This window comes from Orycteropus afer, unplaced genomic scaffold (assembly GCF_000298275.1).
Source record: "Orycteropus afer afer isolate SDZICR_OR568_19922 unplaced genomic scaffold, OryAfe1.0 scaffold00786, whole genome shotgun sequence".
NCBI lineage: Eukaryota > Metazoa > Chordata > Mammalia > Tubulidentata > Orycteropodidae > Orycteropus > Orycteropus afer.
Window position 1 is genome coordinate 688,553 of NW_006922373.1, and position 19,238 is coordinate 707,790.

General features: G+C 41.9%; 1 protein-coding gene across 1 annotated transcript in view; it reads right to left on the reverse strand.

The window, feature by feature from the left end:
- ATP6V0A1 (ATPase H+ transporting V0 subunit a1) overlaps positions 1 to 19,238 on the reverse strand; it is an 84,525-nt gene that overhangs the window by 30,236 nt on the left and 35,051 nt on the right. The window contains exons 3-8 of the mRNA XM_042783263.1: positions 15,103 to 15,200; positions 14,414 to 14,542; positions 5,648 to 5,751; positions 5,234 to 5,360; positions 3,223 to 3,305; positions 39 to 132 (exon numbers count right to left, since the gene is read on the reverse strand). Coding sequence (XP_042639197.1) covers positions 39 to 132; positions 3,223 to 3,305; positions 5,234 to 5,360; positions 5,648 to 5,751; positions 14,414 to 14,542; positions 15,103 to 15,200 — 635 coding nt within the window. The remainder of the gene's footprint in view (positions 1 to 38; positions 133 to 3,222; positions 3,306 to 5,233; positions 5,361 to 5,647; positions 5,752 to 14,413; positions 14,543 to 15,102; positions 15,201 to 19,238) is intronic.

Here is a 19,238-nt window from a genome sequence, read left to right on the forward strand (position 1 = left end):
ATTTCACCAACACAAACTCCCTCCAGCCCTCTGTGTACCATTTGGAGATCATCAATCCTGGTATTAACTCCAGAAGCCATTTCCTTCCTCTCCTGTGGCGTCTCAGGACAGGGATAGAGGGAGGCTCGGAACCTGGAAGGTATAGACATGGCCTGAGGACGACTGATGTTTGTTTCTTACTCATCCAGTTTTAACAATCTTTAGGAGTCATCCTAACTTACTTGAAGGACTAAAGCAAGAAGAGCTTAGACTGACACACTTATCAGGAATTATTTAGACTGAAAAGCTAACTAACAACAATTATTTATATGAAGTAGCCTAAAAACAGACATCTGAACTACCTTCACATTCTCTGGAGCTATTAAATTCTCTTGACATTAAAACAAAACAAAACAAAAAAAGAAAGCAAATTATATATAATAATATATTATTAGAAAAATAGCATGGGGAAATATATTATGGGCAGAATTTCAGGAAATCTTAAGAACACAGAGCCCAGGACACTAGGCTGGGTGTGCAGACCCACCATGACTCATTTATAACCATGAGTCTTCATTACTTCTCACAGGGAAAGGAAACTGCAGTTTTGATAACACAGGTATGTGACTAACGTCTGGTCAGACAACGTCCAACCACATATATGTGCGTGGTCCCATAGGTCCTTTTTTTCCCCAGCAACAGAAAGGATTTAGTGGGGACGCTGGGCATGCAGAGCTGGGCAGCTTCATGGGAGGGTGGGTGGGGGTGGACAGGAGCCTGGCTGCCCCACCTACTCCTGCTAGTTGAGCCTTTGGTGCTGGATGAACTGTGAGCTCTGGCCAAAGGCCTTGCTGTAAGTGCTGCAGGTGAAGGACTTCTTGCCCATGTGGGTCTGCAGGTGTTGGAAGAAGTGGGAGCAGCCACAGAAGGCCTTGCTGCATGTGTACAGCTTCTCACCTATATGCACCTATACGCTGGTGCTGCACCAGGCTGGAGCTCTGGCCGAAGGCCTGGCCGCCCTCACCACACTTGTAGGTCTTCTTGCTGTTGCAGAAGTGCCGGTGCTTTGTAAAGTGTGAGCTGTGGCTGAAGGCCCTGCTGCACTGGCCACACTCATATGGCTTCTGGCCTGTGTGGATGTGGTGACGCTAGAGGAAGCCAGACCCCCTGCAGAAGCACTTGCTGTACTTGTAGCAGACATAGGGCTTCTTGCCCGTGTGGATGCTCTGGTGCTTCAGCAGTAGTGAGCTGTACTTGAAGCTCCTGCTGCAGGTCTCACAGAGGTATGGCTTATTGCCCTGCACATCGCCCTGCCATCCCCAAAGCCCACACCACCCAGGCCAAAGCTGCTGTCCAGCTCAGGCCACCTGTGGCACTGCTGGTTCCAGGGCTCTCCATGGCAGGAGCATCAAACTCCAGGTGTCCTGCTTTTGCATGCAGATTTCAGACCTGGTGGCTGGCCTGTGGGCTACTCCCCACTGGTCTCTGACCCAATGCTGTCCCTACACCTAGGTCTCTGGAGAAGGGACCTCTGTAGGCTCATCAGCACCCCTGCATCCTGGCCCACCCCCACCTCAGGAACGTCTGGCTGGGGAGATGGTGGTGCCTTCTTGGGCTCCAATTAAGAATTAGGCCAGTAGATGTTTCCCTTGATCTCAGCTTCCTGGATGTCTTGGGGATCCAGGTCACATGGCTTTTCCTCTGGCTGTGGCTGGGAGAGTACCTCAGGGCTGGAGAGGTGGTGTCATGTTGATGATTGTGGAAGTGAAGCAGGGCCTTGTGCTGGTGGTAGGTTGCTGTGATAAGGGACTGACAGGGGATGGGGCAGGAAGGGCCTCTTTTTTTTTTAAATTGTGATTTGGGCGAACTTTTACAAATTCACTTTCCATACAGTTCACATACACTTTGTCTCATGACATTGACCACAATTTACCCCAATGCAACAGCTCCCCTCCCATTGCCTCCTGATAGTTACTGCTTTCCTGTGTCCATCCCTCCATGTACTCCTGCCCCCTGAGCAGTCTCCCTGTGCATAAACAGCCCTTCTTTCTCCCATGATTGTTCTCTCCAAGGAGTGTATCTACCTCAGGTAAATGTTCAACTCATATGCCTGTCTTTTGTTTGGCTGGAAGCCACAGGTGTGGGTTCAATTCCAGACCTGAAGGGCAGCTAGGGGCCATAGTTTCAGTGCTTCCACCAGCCTCTATCAGATCAGCAAATCTGGTCACCCCTTTTTTTTTCTTTTTCCAAATGATTTTGAGTTTTGTTCCACATTGTTCTCTCACTCTATCCAGGATCTCCTACATAGGTCCTCCTCCGAGTGGTTGACAGTGGTAGTCAGGCACCATCTAGTTCTTCTGGTCCCACAGTCATACATAGGCTGTGGATTGCATGGTGTATCAGTTGTTAGGACTAATTATTTCCATGAATCTTTGGTTTTCTTTATTCTTCTTTGCTCTGGACGATGCTCAGGTCGTTGCATCTAGATGGCTGCTAGATGCATGCTAGATGGCTCCCATCGTTGCATCTAGATGGCTGCTTGCAAGTTTTTAAGATCCCAGTCGCGACTCACCAAAGTAGGAGGTAGAACAATGTTTGTGTAGTATATTATGGCAATTGAGCTTGACGTCAGGAGGAGACTCTTGATCACCCCTTAGGGCTCCCATCTTCCCTAAGAACTCTTGAAGGTGTGCACACCTGGGACCCTTATCCTCAAGGTCTGAGTGGAGGTATAGGGTCTCCGAGTGGAAGCCCCCTTCAGCTCACAGGGCTGCAGACCCTTGCTCTGAGCTCAGGTTCTAGTCCCTGCTGCTGCAGCAGCTGAAGTGGGAATAGACACTAGAACCAGCAGGTCACTCCTCTGCCCCCTCTTTCCAGCTGGGAGCACTGCGCCCCATGGAGAGGGGCACGGCCACAGAGAGCACAGCTGCCTGGGCTCAGGTTAGTGGCTCCACACAAGCCATGTGACCTCAGATGCTATGTGGTTTGGGTACTGTGAGACCACCACCAAATCTCATGACACCCTACTTCACAGAAGGTATTGTGGATAATAAGCAATGCATATCTGTACTTTAAAAACTGAACCTGGGGCCATTTCTAACTGTTTTAAATACCTCTGACATTATTAAAAGATATATTGTGTCAACATAGACTGAAAAGGACTGTTTTACTATCTCTACGCTAAGCTTTAACGGTTCAGTGGTAAGGCTGGGTCCTCTTGAGCAGAGGTGAGGGGTCACTTACCCTTCACAGATTTTCTTGACTCTGTTTTTCAGTTGATCACCTTGGAAGAAAATGATAAACACAGACTTGTGGACGTAGTCACCCTAGGCCCCAAAAACAAAAAATTAAAGAGATTAGGCACCCAAATACAGATGAAAACTTCTTAAACGACTTTCGTTTTTGGTGATAAATGAATGACGGGAATCTTTCCATGATATGGCAACTCTCTGCTTCTGCCACTACCCCACACCATGTCTTAAGTGTCACTATGAGAACGTATGTCCTATAATCTCTGATTCACAAAACTCTTTTTAAACTCAACCTGGAGCTTGACACAGAAGATATTAGATGTTGCTCCTCTTAGCATGATTTACCAACTCAACTTTAAATCTTATAATGCCTGAATGGAAGAAAGAGAGGAAGAAAGAGAAGGAAGCCACTCCTGTCTGCTCACATGCTTAGGAATTCCCAGATAAAAGGGGCTGAGTAACTACTGGGACATACTGAACACTGATGTAGAATCTCACAGTTTGTTCTAATTTTGACTGTATGGGGCAGGGAGGAAGGCAATCCATTGCAAATACCAAGTTTATACCTGGAGTCTGAGGCAAGGATTGAGAGGAAAAGTCAGAAAAATAAAGTATATGAGGTGTCAGCCAGGATCGCCTCTGGTCCCTGTGTTTTCTGACACACTCACAGAGCACACATTGTTTTGATAGTATAAGACAAATGAACAAAGCTTTTGAAGGAAAACAAGGAGATGAGGAGTGAAGAAAAAGAGACGCATAAGAGCTAAGGCTGGTGCAGTCCTCTTAAATGCCTCAATTCTCTAGAGAGAACCCAGAGAACATTCTTGGTGCAGTTGCTCTGTTGTGGATATCCAGACCCCTTTCCTGATTTGTTGATAAAATAATCTCTCTCTTGCCCAGAGGAAACTTGGCTGAATAATTCTGAGAACAGTTCCACATTAGATGCAATTGCAGATGACAATGTTTTCACAACCCAAGTAAGACTTAAAATTGCTCCTCTGGGCAATCAGACTCACTGTAACTTAAGTCTCATCACATTCCTACTCAGTACAGAGAATCAAAGCCACATAACCAGATCATTTTTAGCTGTATAACTCTTTCAGTCTGAGGAGTCTCACAACTCGATCTCTCTTAAGCAGAACAAAAAATACTAATTTAAGAATCTGCAAGGCTTCCAAATACTAATACAAAGGTGAAGTAAAATTTCTGCAGTACATTTAATGATTTTTGCTTTGTTGTTGTTGTTGTTTTCCCGACTCACAGCGACCCCTCCTTGGCTTTCCAAGGTGATATCACTATGGAAGTAGATTGTCCCACCTTCCTTCTGGTTAACAGTCAAGTGGCTTAGGCACTACACAACCAGAGCTCCCAAACTTTGCTTATAATCCTCCAAATCAGGATTTATCATACTTACTAGGTTTATGTTATAAATTTGGTCCCATTATGTCAAATGCCAAGATGTTAAGTTGTTCCTACTTTCCAAAGCACTTGCGTGAGGAAGAACAACCATCTCATCTTGCACAATACTTATTTCTAAACCAAATTTCTAATTTTCCCAACAAACAAGTAGACAAAAACCTTACCAACTAAAATTTCATCAACTTTTAAAGATCAAAGTTTAGGAAATCTCTCCTTCTCTCTTTTTATCCATGGATGAGTATTACCAAACTTGAAATTAAATGTCCTTAAGTTAATTTTCATAAAAGACTAATTTTCTTTGAGTTCCAAATGAGTAACAAAAAACAAAGTTTAAAATAATTGCCAAAAAAAGTATTTCTAATCAAAAGAACACCCACACAGATAGATAAAGCTTGACAATGTGTATATATACATCAGATGTATACATATGAAGAAAGTTAGTCCTTCAGATTCTCAGATCTGAGCCAGGATAAACCTAAAGGCTCCGCTGTGGGGGGGTCAGATCATGTGGCACCAATGCTGCATTACTGCTCTGGGCTCCCTTTACAAGACCTACTCCCTGGGATGCAGTTTGCTTGTCTTACAGTCACAGGATCCTCCAGGGGGTTCTCGATTTCAGCCTGTCGCAGGAACACATTCCCACGGCACACCCGCCACAGCATGCGCTCAAAAGTAGGGATGCGCTCCCGGTTAATCACACCAGCCACGAAGCTGTGGGGAGAAGAGCCAGACTGGGAACTCTGTTCCATGTCATGGGATTGGCGACTTTAAGACGACAAAGAAAGAAAGTGAAAGGAAAGGCAAAAACTATACACACGAGATTATGCACAGTGATGTCGAAAGGGCTACCACAGTTGTATTCCTAGTTTCACTCCTGGACCCAGTTGGTGGACAGAACGACTTAGGAACTGAATCCAAACTGTGAATCAGCAGTGCCTTTTGAACAGTGAAGGTGAACAGGACCCCACTGGGTAGGGAAGGGCTGAAGTAGGACTTACCCAAGTCTTAAAGGTGTGCCTCTTCCCATCTCACTTGGCTCCAAGAGAGAGGAGGACTCTTCCAACAGGTCTGGATCCGCCATCTGCTGATGATGCAATTCAGCCTGAATTCACAAATCAATTAATATCTAATGAAAATAGTTAGTGGCATGCAGGGAACGAGGAACCAGGAGATAAGTTCAGAAAATAAAGATGAAAAACAAACAAACAAAACACCAAAAGAAGAGACAAGCCCACAAAAAAAGAAGACAAAAATAAGGGAAGAAGATAAGGGAAAGAAACAACAGGTAACAAAAGCATAATTGCCCCAGTAAAGCAGCTGGGGGAAATGGTAGTAGAAATAAAGAATGAAGAAAAAACATTAAATCATAGTGACACGTATAAATCTGTTCCTTGGTGGAAGCCATTTTTCTCTCTCTGTTTTCCTGTACGAGCCATCAAAGTATCAGGAATTACCTCTGCACATGACTAGGAAGCTCAAGTGTTTTTGCCTTTTGGATGAAAACAAGGCACCTCCGCGGATACTCTCAACATTTAATTTCCAGGCAGCTACAAACTAGAATGTGCACTGGGTGGGAATACGAAAGATGGAGACTATTTCCAAGGAAGAAAGCAAGGCACCTTGTGATCAAGTTCTCTGATGTGGAGAAAGATAGAAGGGGCATCTCCAGACATCTAGGCTTTCCATGCCCTTAAAAATTCAGAACAGGAGAGCTTTAGCACAGCCCTTAAAAATTCAGAACAGGAGACCTTTAGCACAGCCACTGTATGTAAACTACTCCAAACCATGCAATTTAAAGAATCTTTCTTTCCAAAAGGATAAGAAGCGCAATAGCCAGGCAGGTCTGAGTCTTCACTGTATCCATGAAGGGAAGGAAAAAGTGAAAACATCTGAATGCCCTATTTGCTGGCTAGGAAAGAAGGAATACTGAAAAGTTCATTAGGTTATACAGGTTAAGAATTCTTGTGAACATAGCTGATGTCAACAATCTAAATCAAGTAAGGTGAAGAAACTAAAAAAATAAAAACCACACCAAAAAAACACCCTCACCACCATCGAGTTGATTCCAACTCATAGTGAACCCCATTGGGTTTCCAAGGCTGTAAATCCTTATGGAAGCAGATTGCCTCATCTTTCTTCTATGGAGCAGCTGGTGGGTTCAAGCCACCCACCTTTTAGTTAGCAGCCAAATGCCTTAACCACTATACCACCTGAGCTCCTTTTTAAGTGTTTTTTTTTTTTTTTTTTTAAAGGCAACAGAAATAAGACAATATAGAGCTCACAGGCCGGCTTAACAGTGAAAACTGGTTTGGTTTGATTTTACATGATTTCCACCATGACAGTTTATACACAGAAATGGAGGAGGAGAGGGACCTTCCCATACATAGGTCTGTATTTCCTAGCCTCTCTCTACTCAACTCACCCTACCACCCTTTACTCTCTTCAGAAAGGAGAAGCTTCCCTTAAAAACAAAGTCTAATTGACCTCTCTATCACCTCAACTACCCAACTTTAACATCCACACACTACTCTTGTTTGACCAAAACTAGACAGAAACAATCCTTTTCAAAAGCAAAACAAAACAGAACAAAACAAATAGGTAATTTTTCTCTATCATTTTCATTCCAAATTCCAAGCTGATTCTACCCGTCTACCCTATTAACAAAACATGCCACATGGAAACGTCATTTGAGGAAGTTACAGGACCATTAAGTGTAATAAAAGACTAAATATAAACCAGATGATACGTCTGAAGACTTGAAAAAAAAAAAAAGAAAGCAACTGTTTTGGGAAATAAGTTATTGAAGCAAGATCAATAAACAAATAAACAAAAAAGGAGGGGTAGGCACTGGGTATACCAGAAAGGCAGAGAAATAATACCCTGAGATTGGAAATATTTATGGTAAGATAATGGGGGGGACACAGGTTACCCTTGCTGCCAAATGGAAGATTAAGGAGTTCTTTTATTTCTATTTGAAATCAAATCAGCTGACTGCAAGCCACAGTCAACTTGTTTTGGGGGTACAGATGACTACATCTCAACTTGTTCCTGCAACATTTCTTGGCAAAATCCAGTGAAACTGATTACTGCTTACAAGATTCTCTCCTGCTTTCCTGCATGATTCACAAGACCTGGCTGAAGAAAGCCCTAAAGATCAGACTCAAGAGAAACACATGTGCCAACTGATAAAATAGGAAATAGTGCTCAGCAACTAGACTGACCTAAAGACTATATCTGAGACTCTCTGGGAATTAACTAAGACACAAAACAAAACAGCAGCTAAATTAAGTAGAAACTTGAAATTGTATTTGAATAACTAACTTCACTACTTCATGTGTAAGAATCCTAAATCTTAGAGAGGAAAGTTAATTTTTTAAAAACAAAATAACTGTGCCCAATGAAAACAAGTATGACTAGAACCCCAAACTGAAGGCCTACAAAGCAACATCTACAACCATGGCATGGAATACAGGCAGTCCCCGGGTTATGAATGAGATCTGTTGCCAACTCTGTCTTTAAGACGAATTTGTAGGTAAGTTGGAACAGATACACATGGCTCTTATTTACCATCAGTTAGTCAAATGTTTGTCTTAATACACAGTATAATTTACCCTTCTATGCACAAAATATTTAAGAAACACTTCCAAATACACTGAAACATCTTAAACGTAATAATAATAATAATAATACAACAAACCCACTGCCATGGAGTCGATTCTGACTCAGAGAGACCCCCATTGGTTTTCCAAGGCAGTAAATCTTTACAGAAGTATACTGCACCATCTTCCTTCCATGGAGTGGCTGAACTGCCAACCTTCTGGTTAGCAGTTAAATGCCTTAGGCACTGCACCACCAGAGCTCCTTAGTAATACATAATAATAATAATAAAGTAATGATAAAAATAACTGTATAGTACTGTACTAAAGAGACTGTATATGTGCATAGGTATACAGTACTATAAAAAAATTTATGAAACAGTTCTTAAAACAGTTTAGATGGGATAAAAAAGAAAAAAAAAAGATCATTATTAGAAGTTAACACTCTCATTCCATTGATGTCTTACATACTAGAAAGGGCATTCATGAAGTAATATTATGGTAACATTAACAACTGGATGACACAGGAGAAGATGGGTACTGTTGAAGATGACAGACCTGGTGTTGGAGAGTCAGCATTTGATTCTGCTGCTGGAGATGGGGGCTTACTACTGGAGTCGATTTCTTGAAGGAGGCGTCATGGGAGGTTTGGTCAGAGCTTTTCTTTTTCTTGTCATAAATGGCCTTGCAGCAGCTGAGGCCATTGGTAACTGTATGGTAAACGCTGGTAAACCTCTCTGTATTAGGATCTTGCTCCTCTAACTTTGCCATCCCTGCTCCAATGAGAAGAAAGACTTCAGCGAACTCTTTCAGCAAAAACTTTTCCGGTTCTGGAGTTTTCAGGTCCTGGTCTTCTTCTTCAAATGCTATCAGCTGCTGTTCTAGTTCTTCATTGGTTACTTCTTCACTATGGGAGTCAAGTAACTTATGACATCATTCTCACTTATGTCTAACTGTAGCTGATTCAACTGCACCTTGCGTTCAGCAATGTCATCAGCTATAAGCCTCTGAAAAGCATGCATGAACTGGGGGCACAATTTGTTCCTTTCGTATTTGGCTGCTGCACTTCACCTCAAAAATTAATAATATTTTCGATGGCATCACAGATAATGCCAATAATTCCTCTACAAATCCTTTGAGCTCATCACCTTATCTTGGGTAGGCATGACTGCTTGTGAGAAGGTCTGCCATAAATAACAGGGCTTAAAGGAGGCTATGACTCCCTGATCCATTGGCTAAAGTAGTGATGTGGTATTGGGGGTGTGAAAATACAAACTTTATATTGGGATGAAGGTCATCGAAAGTGCTGGGATGTCTGGGTGTGTTGTCAAGCACAAGGAGAATCTTGAAAGGAATTTTCTTGGCCAAGCAATAATGTTAAACAGCAGGAATAAAATGGTTCAAGAACCAATCTTCAAAGATGGCAACTGTAACTAACCCAAACCTTTGCCTTCCAGACAATGGGAAGACATACCTTAGTAATATGGACATGTATCCTCAGATTTAGGGAGCAATACCCAAGCAAAGGCTTGAGCTAGAATCCCCCGATGCATTACCCCCATGCAATAGTTAACCTATTCTTCGATGCCTTATGCCCTGGTACATATTTTTCCTCTTTCAAAACCTAACTCCTTTCAGGCATTTTTTCCCAAAATAAGCCTGTCTCATCTACTTTAAATATTCAGTCTGGCAAATAATCACCCTCATCAATAATTTTGTTCATCATTTCAGGAAAATTACTGGCAGCACTTACATTGACACTTGCTGCTTCACCTTGTATCTGCCCTCACTCTGAAACAAATGAACCAATCTCTACTCAACAATTTCTTCATCACAATCACCTTCACTTGCTGCATGTGCAGCTTTTAAATCACTGAAAAAGCATTGAGCCTTTTCTTGCACCCAAGTAAGGCTAACAGGCATATTATGCTGATTCTGATTATCTAAGCAAATTATCAATAGCCTTGGCATAGTACCTAAGGCATTTGACTGCTAACCAGAAGGCTGGCGGTTCAAACCCACCAGTCACTCCTCAGAAGGAAGGTTGGGCAATCAACTTTCATAGAGAGAGTGCCTCAGAAACCCAGGGAGGGGTCGTTATGAGTCAGATTCTACTGTATGGCAGTGAGTTTGGTTTTTTGTTTTTCCATTTCAGTAATTAAACCACTGTGTTGCTTAGTAATAACTGTAGCTTTCACTGGGGCACAGCCTTGCACATACTCTGTTATTCTCACTTTATCCTTTAAAATTGTTCTGATCGTTGGCTGACTGTAGCCTAGTGCTTTTCCAATGACCAGTAGCTTTTCACCTCTTTCTGATTGTTTTATTAGTTCCACTTTATTTTCAACAGTGATAGTTTACCTTTTCTTTGATGTATCACCAGCACTTGTACTGGATTTACGTGTTGAAAGCATGGTTACAAGGGTAAATAAGAGGAATATCTAAGCCAAATGTAAAGTATTAACATTCAGCACAGTGTTAATAGCAATGTGATCCAACAGTGTTCTCCTTCCTCAAGCTGATGAACGCTGAAGCTGCACAGTGTTTTCATGAGCATCACAAAGCAGGGCGTGTGTTTATTACGGACCATTGGATTTAACTCAAATTGTTAATGCAACAGCCTTTACGGACTGTGTAAGTCAGGTGTTCTTAACCCGGGGACTTATCGTATTTAACTCTAATCTGAAAATCTGGGATCTTTAAGTATAGCACCACAAACGTGCTGTGAAATTACCTGCTATGCCCTTTGGTTTGCCTCTTTCTCCCATCAGAATACTGAAAGCCAGGCCTTGAGAAAGGAAGAAAGAGAACTTCCAGACCTCCATTTCTACAGCACTTAAGTGTAAAGCAGCACATCCCCTCGAAGCTACATCAATTAGCCAAAACAAACATTTTCCTTTTCACCTACATTGAGAAAGAAATTACATTTCATCACCTACGGTATTCACCAAGCCCCATCACCAAGCCCCACAGTAGATGACAAATGGGAAAGAAAAAGAAAGAAAGCAGATGGATGGAAAACTCAGACGGAAAGGAAAGCAGGGGTCTGCATGCCATTAACCATTACTTTTCCAGTCTTCTTTACGTTCTCATATGTTATGGTGCTTATGGTAAAAGATCCAGAGAAATCTCTCCAGCTCTTATAGTTCTTCATAAGCAAGAAGACTGAGAAAAGGATAATCATTAACAAGTCATTTTAAATTCTCTGGATAAGAAATGGCTAAGTTCAATTTGTAATCATCTTAAGTCATAAGAATATTCAATATAATGTTTACTCTGCCCCTTCTACACACCTGCCAATCATAACCCCTATACCAATAGATGGAAAGAAACATTTTTTCATTTGGCCATTTTCTGCTGATTCATTATTACGAATCATTGACCGTGCTCACCAAATTATTGAAAAAGAAAGAAAGAAAGAAGAGGGGCTTAAAACTGGGAGTGTTTTAGGCCATTTGCAAACATTACCATTTCAGGCATGGAGGAAAATCTCACAAAAACCCTAACTTTGGGAGATCTGGTTATTTCCTTACCTTTTGCTTTATTGGGAGTGTGCACTTGCCCATGCTGACGCTCTCACCCCACAAGGCCTTGTCTTCTGTTACAGTATCACCACCTGAGGCTGCTGCTCGGGGCAAGGGCTGTTGCAAGGGACTTGGCCAAGCATACAAGCTAGCTAAGGTGGCAAGGCACTGACTGTGCCCTCGGAGACAAAAAGCAGAGTGGTTCCTGCTAGAGGGCTTCCTGCACTGTTTTGAAGGTGCTGGGAACCAAAGTGGGGCTGGGGATGAAAGCAAAGGAAGAACCTCCCATAGCCAGGACCTCCTGCTCAGATGTACTCCCAGAGACTTTTTTTTTTTTTTTTTAAAGCATGTTTTGTATAAATGGGAGGGGAAAACAATTCATCACAGATAGGCCATGCTGGTCACAAAATCTTAAAGCTGCCTCCTCATGATGGGCATTTCATGTTCAGACTTAATCATCACAAAATAAAATTCCTAAATCCATAACTCAGTGATTTTAAAAATCTTATGTCATTTTTACAAGTAGTTCCTCTTATTTTCACCATTTTTTAAATTATAAAATTAATAGTTTAAATAACCATTTCTCTTATTAAAGGAGTCTATTTGTCAATCTTTATTCAGAATTTCCCCCAGCATTAATTAGTTTAGGAAGCCCACTCCAACCCTTAAACTCAGGAAGTTAGGAAAGACATTTCCATATATCTCAGCAATGAATTAATGAATTAAAGGTTATATCAAGTGTTTAAAAAAAAAAAAAAAGGGTGGGGTGGGGATAAGAGAATTAAGCCCCAAATGATGCTTAAAGTGACTAGGCTTTGACCTTGAGGCCAGGGATATGTGGGCAGCAGCCTGGATACATTCAGAAAAATACACATGGGTAAGCAGATGGAATCATCATGTTCTGCGATATTTCCTGATATGACTAAGTGATACATTCCATGAATGCAGGGACCATGTGTTACTCATCTTGTGCCTCACAAAGAGTGGGTGCTCATTAAATGCTCAGTGGATTAATGAAAATAACTACTATTTTTTTAAAAAAAGCAACCAACCAAACTCATTGTCATCGAGTTGATTCAACTCACAGCAACCCCTCCTTAGGTTTCCAAGGCAGTATCTCTAAAGAAGTAGATTGCCCAATCTTCTTTCCAAGAAGTGGCTGGTGGGTTTGAACGGCCAGCCTACTGGTTAGCAGTCAAATGTCTTAGGCACTGGGAAAACTGGAGTTTCAGATTATTTGTTCACTGAAAACTATATGGCTTAAGTGGCCATGTCTGTTGCAAAAGACCTTAAACACTTGCAAAGGGTTAATTATACTGTCCCACACCCTTGAATGCAACAACATTGAGGACTGCGGAAAGAAGTCACCACTAGTCTCGAATTCTCAACTCAGTGAGCAAGCTGAATACTCACACCAAATGTCAGATGATAGACAGCCAGATTTGGATTCTTGCGAGCACTGGGCAATTAGATTCATAGGAGCTTTTCTCCCTTTTCTTTACTTAAAAAGTAGATCTTTTTAATTAGCATGGCTTCTCTGAGTCAAATCTTTAGTTATTGTGGAATGTGTCACATCTTCAGCAGACTTTCTCTAGCCTGGTGGTTTTCAAGGTGGAGTGTGGCTTAGAATCGCCTTGTTAAAAACACCTGGCTGAGCCGCACCCTCAGCTTCTCATTCTGGGGATGGGCCTGAGAATCTGCATTTCTAACAAGCTCCCAGATGAGGTGATGCTGGTGACAGGAGAATGCCTACTCCAGCTTTGAGAACTACCATGAGCCTCTCCTCAAAAGGCAAAAGTTAAAAGTAGAACTGAAAACATAGCAGATGCTAACTAAAACGGAATCTTTGCATTTAAGAGATAAAGAACTTCACGAGAAGGCACACTGAACAATGACAACAGGCTCTGAAATGTCTGATGTAGCTAATCTGGTGGTCATCAGAAAACACATACAAGCTGAAAGCTAGGACTCTTCCCTAGGTTTAATTCAGAGAAAAAAGCCTTCTGAAAGCCTTCCTCTGAAGCCCTTCCATGGAGTTAATTGGCAACTTAGTCACCTCAATTTTTAAACCAGGAATGTCACCTTTTTCCCCTATAAGGTAATGTGGTTGAGTTTATGTGAGAATCCTCGAGTTTCAAAAAGGCATCCTAACAATATTTCCATACAAAACAAAGAAACCACTTGAAAATATGTTTCAAAAGATGCTCAACAGCTAATAAGCAAGCTTAGAGAATAATATTAAAATTTGATGACAGAAAGTTTGGAAATTGAAACTTTGTTGTAATTTCAAGTAACCAGCCTTCTCTTGTTTCTTCAACTTTAACTTTAAGCAACAAATACTTACCTTAATATGTACATTTAAGATTCTCAATTAATTATGTCTACACAACTACTTTAGGGTTCCTTTCCCCATCTTGAGATGAAGAGTTGCAGAAAATGTAAAAATAGACAAAAACCATGGTTGGCTGTGTACTGCATGAAAAATGAAACATAATCTGACATTTCTTCAACTAAAACAGGGCAAAAAATGGTATTGCTTTCAAAGTAGCAAATTAAAATAATTACTGGAATAAAAACATGGCCCACATGTGCAGGTGGAATATCAGCTGCTCAAAAACTAAAAGAAATAAACAGTCTGACCGACCTCATCGAAAAACTGCTGAGTTTTGCGAAGAATAAATTTTAATTCAGTTAGTTCCAGGAAGTTTCTCTTCAGAGCTTCCTGGTTTGTGTTGATTTCCTTCAGTTCATTTTCAATCTTCTCAAAATTGGCCTAGAGAAAAAAAAATCAAATTATTAACACACACTCAGCTTGATATTGTTGCTCTGAAAGACATTACTGAATTCCTACTACAGAACTGTTGCCACCCTCACCACTCAAAGGTATCTTACATCTACACACCAGAGACTATGGTTTTACCAGGGAAATTTTCTTTAGGGAGTTTTTGCTTAAAATATTCTTTCTTTGCCAATAGATTTCTTGTATACACTCAGAAAATTTCTCAGGGGATTTCAAATGGATAAAATATTTACAAAAAAGCCCACTGGCTGTCCATTTAGAGTCTATGATGTTAATAAGATATTAGACAAACTGACATTAATCCAATAAGATTTCACTAAACCAATGAACTTATTTAGTGGCAAACACCACTTTTGGGGATATAGTTTGATACTATAGATATGGAATTCACTTCAATTCTACCTGTAAGAATTTTACAACCAATAGACAAAGCTGACAAGGACAGCCAGAACTACTCTCCATCCACTTAGCAAACTGATTTCTGCATATAACTAGAAGGAAATTTATCTGCCTTTCTCAGAAAAATTGCTTACCTCTAAGTCAATCATATCCCGGGGGAAGGGCACTTCTGGGTTCTCACCAGTGTCCATAATTGGGATGTTCGCTTTCCTTATCTCTTTCTCAACAAACCCTAAAATGAGAAAGGACAGAATCAAATCATGACTGCATGCTGCACACGTCTGGAGCCGCCACTGTTTGAGGAAGAGCTTCATTCCAAGAAAAATTATTTTACGTAAAAGCAGCAGAGCTTGTTCTCACAGTCTCCTTCTCCAACCTCACACTCTCGGAGGCAGAGTGGTCATCCCCCAACTGTCTTCTTTCCCTCTTCTGGTCTTAAAACTACTCATTCCCCGCTTTGACTCTCCAGCCTGTGCAACTTCTCCCCAAAAGTACAGCAGTTCCGGCTACAGATATGGTTGGCAAAGCAGAGCTACAGGAGAAGAATGCAAATCAACAGAATATCTGACACTCAAGTACATATCAAATGGGTTTCATCAAATTTGGAAAAAAAATCAGGTCAGTTTGAAAGCAAAAAACAAAACACAGAATACAGCCTTCTTCTCTGAAACACCCAACAATGTTTCAAGTGACGATTATTAACTTTTTTTGTGGGGGGAGGGGAGCACAGATTCATCTACCAACTAACTGAAAGCTAGCATAGTACAGTGGCAAGAGCACAGGTTTTGGAGCCAGACAGAACCTGGATTCAAATACAGATTCCATCACAATGGCTTATGTTCTTGGGCAAGTCCCTCCACCTCTCTAATCTCTGGTTTCCTTATTTATTAAATGAGGAAAAATCCAGTTTAAAGGAATGTTATAAAGAATATATATGAACACACTAGCCTTCAATAGGCACTTAATAAATACTAGTTTCCTTCCTTATAAATAAAAAGGTGATTGTGTTGACATCTAAAATTGATTGTGGTCCAGGTCTTAATTCTCAGAATTCTGTAACAGAGTTCTGCTATAAACCCTCCCAAATGAAAAAATAATCACAACGTTTCAACTTGCAGCTTTATAATCTCAAACAAGGTTTCCATTAGGCACTACACAGCCCAAACACTACAAAGTCTACGCATATACAAGAAACTCATCCAACCACGAAGATCACAAGATCTTCCTTCCTTTCTTCATCTCCTGTAATATTTTCTTCATTTATTAACGGGACTAGTGTCTCTAACTTAGGACAAATGACTCATCACAGGTTCAACAATGCTTTAGGCTGAGTTCTTTAGGGGAGCAAAACCACTGAAGCATGTATATATATATATATTTCAAGGAAATGGCTCATGCAGTTTTGTTGTTGTTGTTGTTATGTGCCATCGAGTTGGACCTGACTCATAGCGACCCCTCCTTGGGTTTCCAAGGCAGTATAACTACGGAAGTAGATTGCCCCATCTTCCTTCTGAGGAGTGGCTGGTGGGTTTGAACCGCCAACCTTCTGGTTAGCAGGCAAGTGCCTTAGGCACTATGCTACTAAAGCTCCTCATGCAGTTGTGGAGGCTATCAAATCCCAAATTCATGGGTCAGGTGTCAGGCTGGAGGCTTCTCCTGACTCACATGGTTGCAGGGCCTAATGAACTCAAAATCGGCAGGTCAGACAGCAGGCTGCTGGCTCACAGGGCAGTGGAAGCTGGCAAATTCCAAAATCTGCAGGTCAGAAGGCAGGCTGTTGGCCCAAGTACCAGAGTTCAGAGGATGACGAGTTAGATGCAGGATCGAGAGAGAGCAAGCTTTGCCAGAACATCTATATAAATTGGATGCAGGCCACACCCCTAAGGAAACTTCCCTTTTAACTGATTGGATGCTCACATCCGATCACAAAATGAAAGATGATTACCTAATATTAGCCAAACCACTGATAATCATGGCCTAGCTAAGTAGACGCATAACTTTAACTATCATAGTCCACCCCTTGTCAACTTGGTACACCTCTCCTTAAGCCATACCTAATCTCTAAATAAAGACAATTATAGAGTCATACTTGTGCCCAACATGATATAACTTACATGCTCACAACCCAAAACACACTAGCCTCATTTACATCTTGTATTTCATAATAAGTAGTGGAGTAAGGGAGGAAACAACAAACATATTTGCTATATATATGTACACACACACATGCATAACAGAACAAGGAAGAAATAAAAAAAAAAAAACAATTACAGTCCTCATTTCTACAGCCAGTCATATGGTCATAGCTGGTATTTAGAAGTACCTTCTTCTACTACCCATTCTGTATTCCCTTTGCCTTCAGCAAGCACCTCAGCTGGTCATGGTTCTTTGCCTGGCGGGGTGATCCAAACCTTCATTTTTGAAGGGTCTGGGACATTAGTAGTCATGTCAGAATTGAGCTGCTGTAATCATAAAAATCATTAAAATCATTCCAATGACTTTAATCATAGGGCATGTTAGTACTAAGAGATGTCCTAAGGGATCCCCTTTATTCCAGACATATACTTCTTTATCTCTATTATGTAATATCAGTTTGACTGCCCCTTAATAATCAAAATTGCACACCAGCCAAAATGGTAACTCCTTTCTTTGCCTGTTCATCCAGAGACATGAGGAGCCCAAAGTGATCAAGTGGTATTCTTAACTTCCAGTTCAATGGAATCAGTGTTGTGTCCCCTGGTGGGAATATTCCTCCCTTTGGTACTAAGACCTCTAGACCTGCAGAGCATAGCATCCTGGGGACAGGAAGCAAAAATTTTGCAAGTGGGTTACTAAAGGTAACAGTAAGTGGTGCCACTCCCATTTCTACTCCTTGATTCCTGGACCCATAAATCCTGGCTATGAGAGAAACAGCACCATATACTGGACACTAGTTGAGCGCATATACAGCTTCCTGGAGAACAGTGCCCCAACCCTGCAAGGTACTGCCACCTAGCTGGTGCCATAATTGTGTCTTTAAAAGGCCATTCATATGCCCTATCAAGCCATCTGCTTCAGGATGATGGGGAACATGGTAAGACCAGTGAACTCTATGAGCATGGGCCCACTGCCACACTTCATTTGCTGTGAAGTGAGTTCCTTGATCCAAGAAAATATTGTGTGGGATATCACGATGATGGATAAGGCATTCTGTAAGTCCACAGATGGTAGTTTTGGCAGAAGCACCACATGTGGGGAAGGCAAATCCATATCCAGAGTAAGTGTCTATCCCAGTAAGAACAAAATGCTGTCCTTTCCATGATGGAAGTGGCCCATATAATCAACCTGCCTTCAGGTTGCTGGCTGACTGCCACTAGGAATAGTGCCAAATTGAGGATTCAGTACTAATCTCTGCTGCTGGCAGACTGGCACTCAGCAGTGGCTGTAGCCAAATTGGCTTTGGTTAGTGGAAGTCTGTGTTGCTGAGGCTGTGCATAATCTCCATCCATGCCACCATAGTCACTTTGTTCATGAGACCACTAGGCAGTGACAGAAATGGCTTGGGAAGGAGGTTGACTGTTCTCCACAGAATGTGTCATCCTATCCACTTGACTGTTAAAATCCTCCTCAGCCGAGGTCACCCAATGGTAAGCATTCACAAGACATATAAATATCTTCATTTCCGACCAGTTCCAGCAAGATGGCAGACTAGGAAGAGCGACTGCACAGACCCTCTTCAACAAAGAAAAGGGAAACCCCAACTAACACAGACACAGAAGATAATCTTGGACCCCTGAGCCTTGAAGGGAAGGCTATAGAAGTGGACTACACCCAAACCAGCAGAAGAATTTGTGTGAAAATACCAAAAGAGGAGATATAAGGAGCTGTGGTCTGGCAGCGATCCTGAGCGATCCTGATGGTATAGACAGCTTGGAGATTCCCGAGTGCTGGTAGGACTTAAGAATTAACCTAAAAATCAGCCCTGCTAGCCAGCGACTGGAGGAGAGGAAACTCAGGCCCACCCAGAGTAGCAGGCCAGAAGAGCAAGAGAAAGGGGATAAAAGCCAGGAACCCGGACAGAAGAGCAGTCAGCCCCAGGGTTACAGGTGAGCAGAGACAACTCAGGGACGCCCAAAGTAGCAGGCGGGAAGAGCAGGAGAAAGGGGATTAAAAGTCAGGAAGCCAGAGAGAAGAGCAATCAGCCGAAGGGATTAGGTGAGGAGAGGAAACTCAGGCCCGCCCTGAGTAGTAGGCTGGAAGAGCAGGAGAAAGGGGATAAAAGCCAGGCACC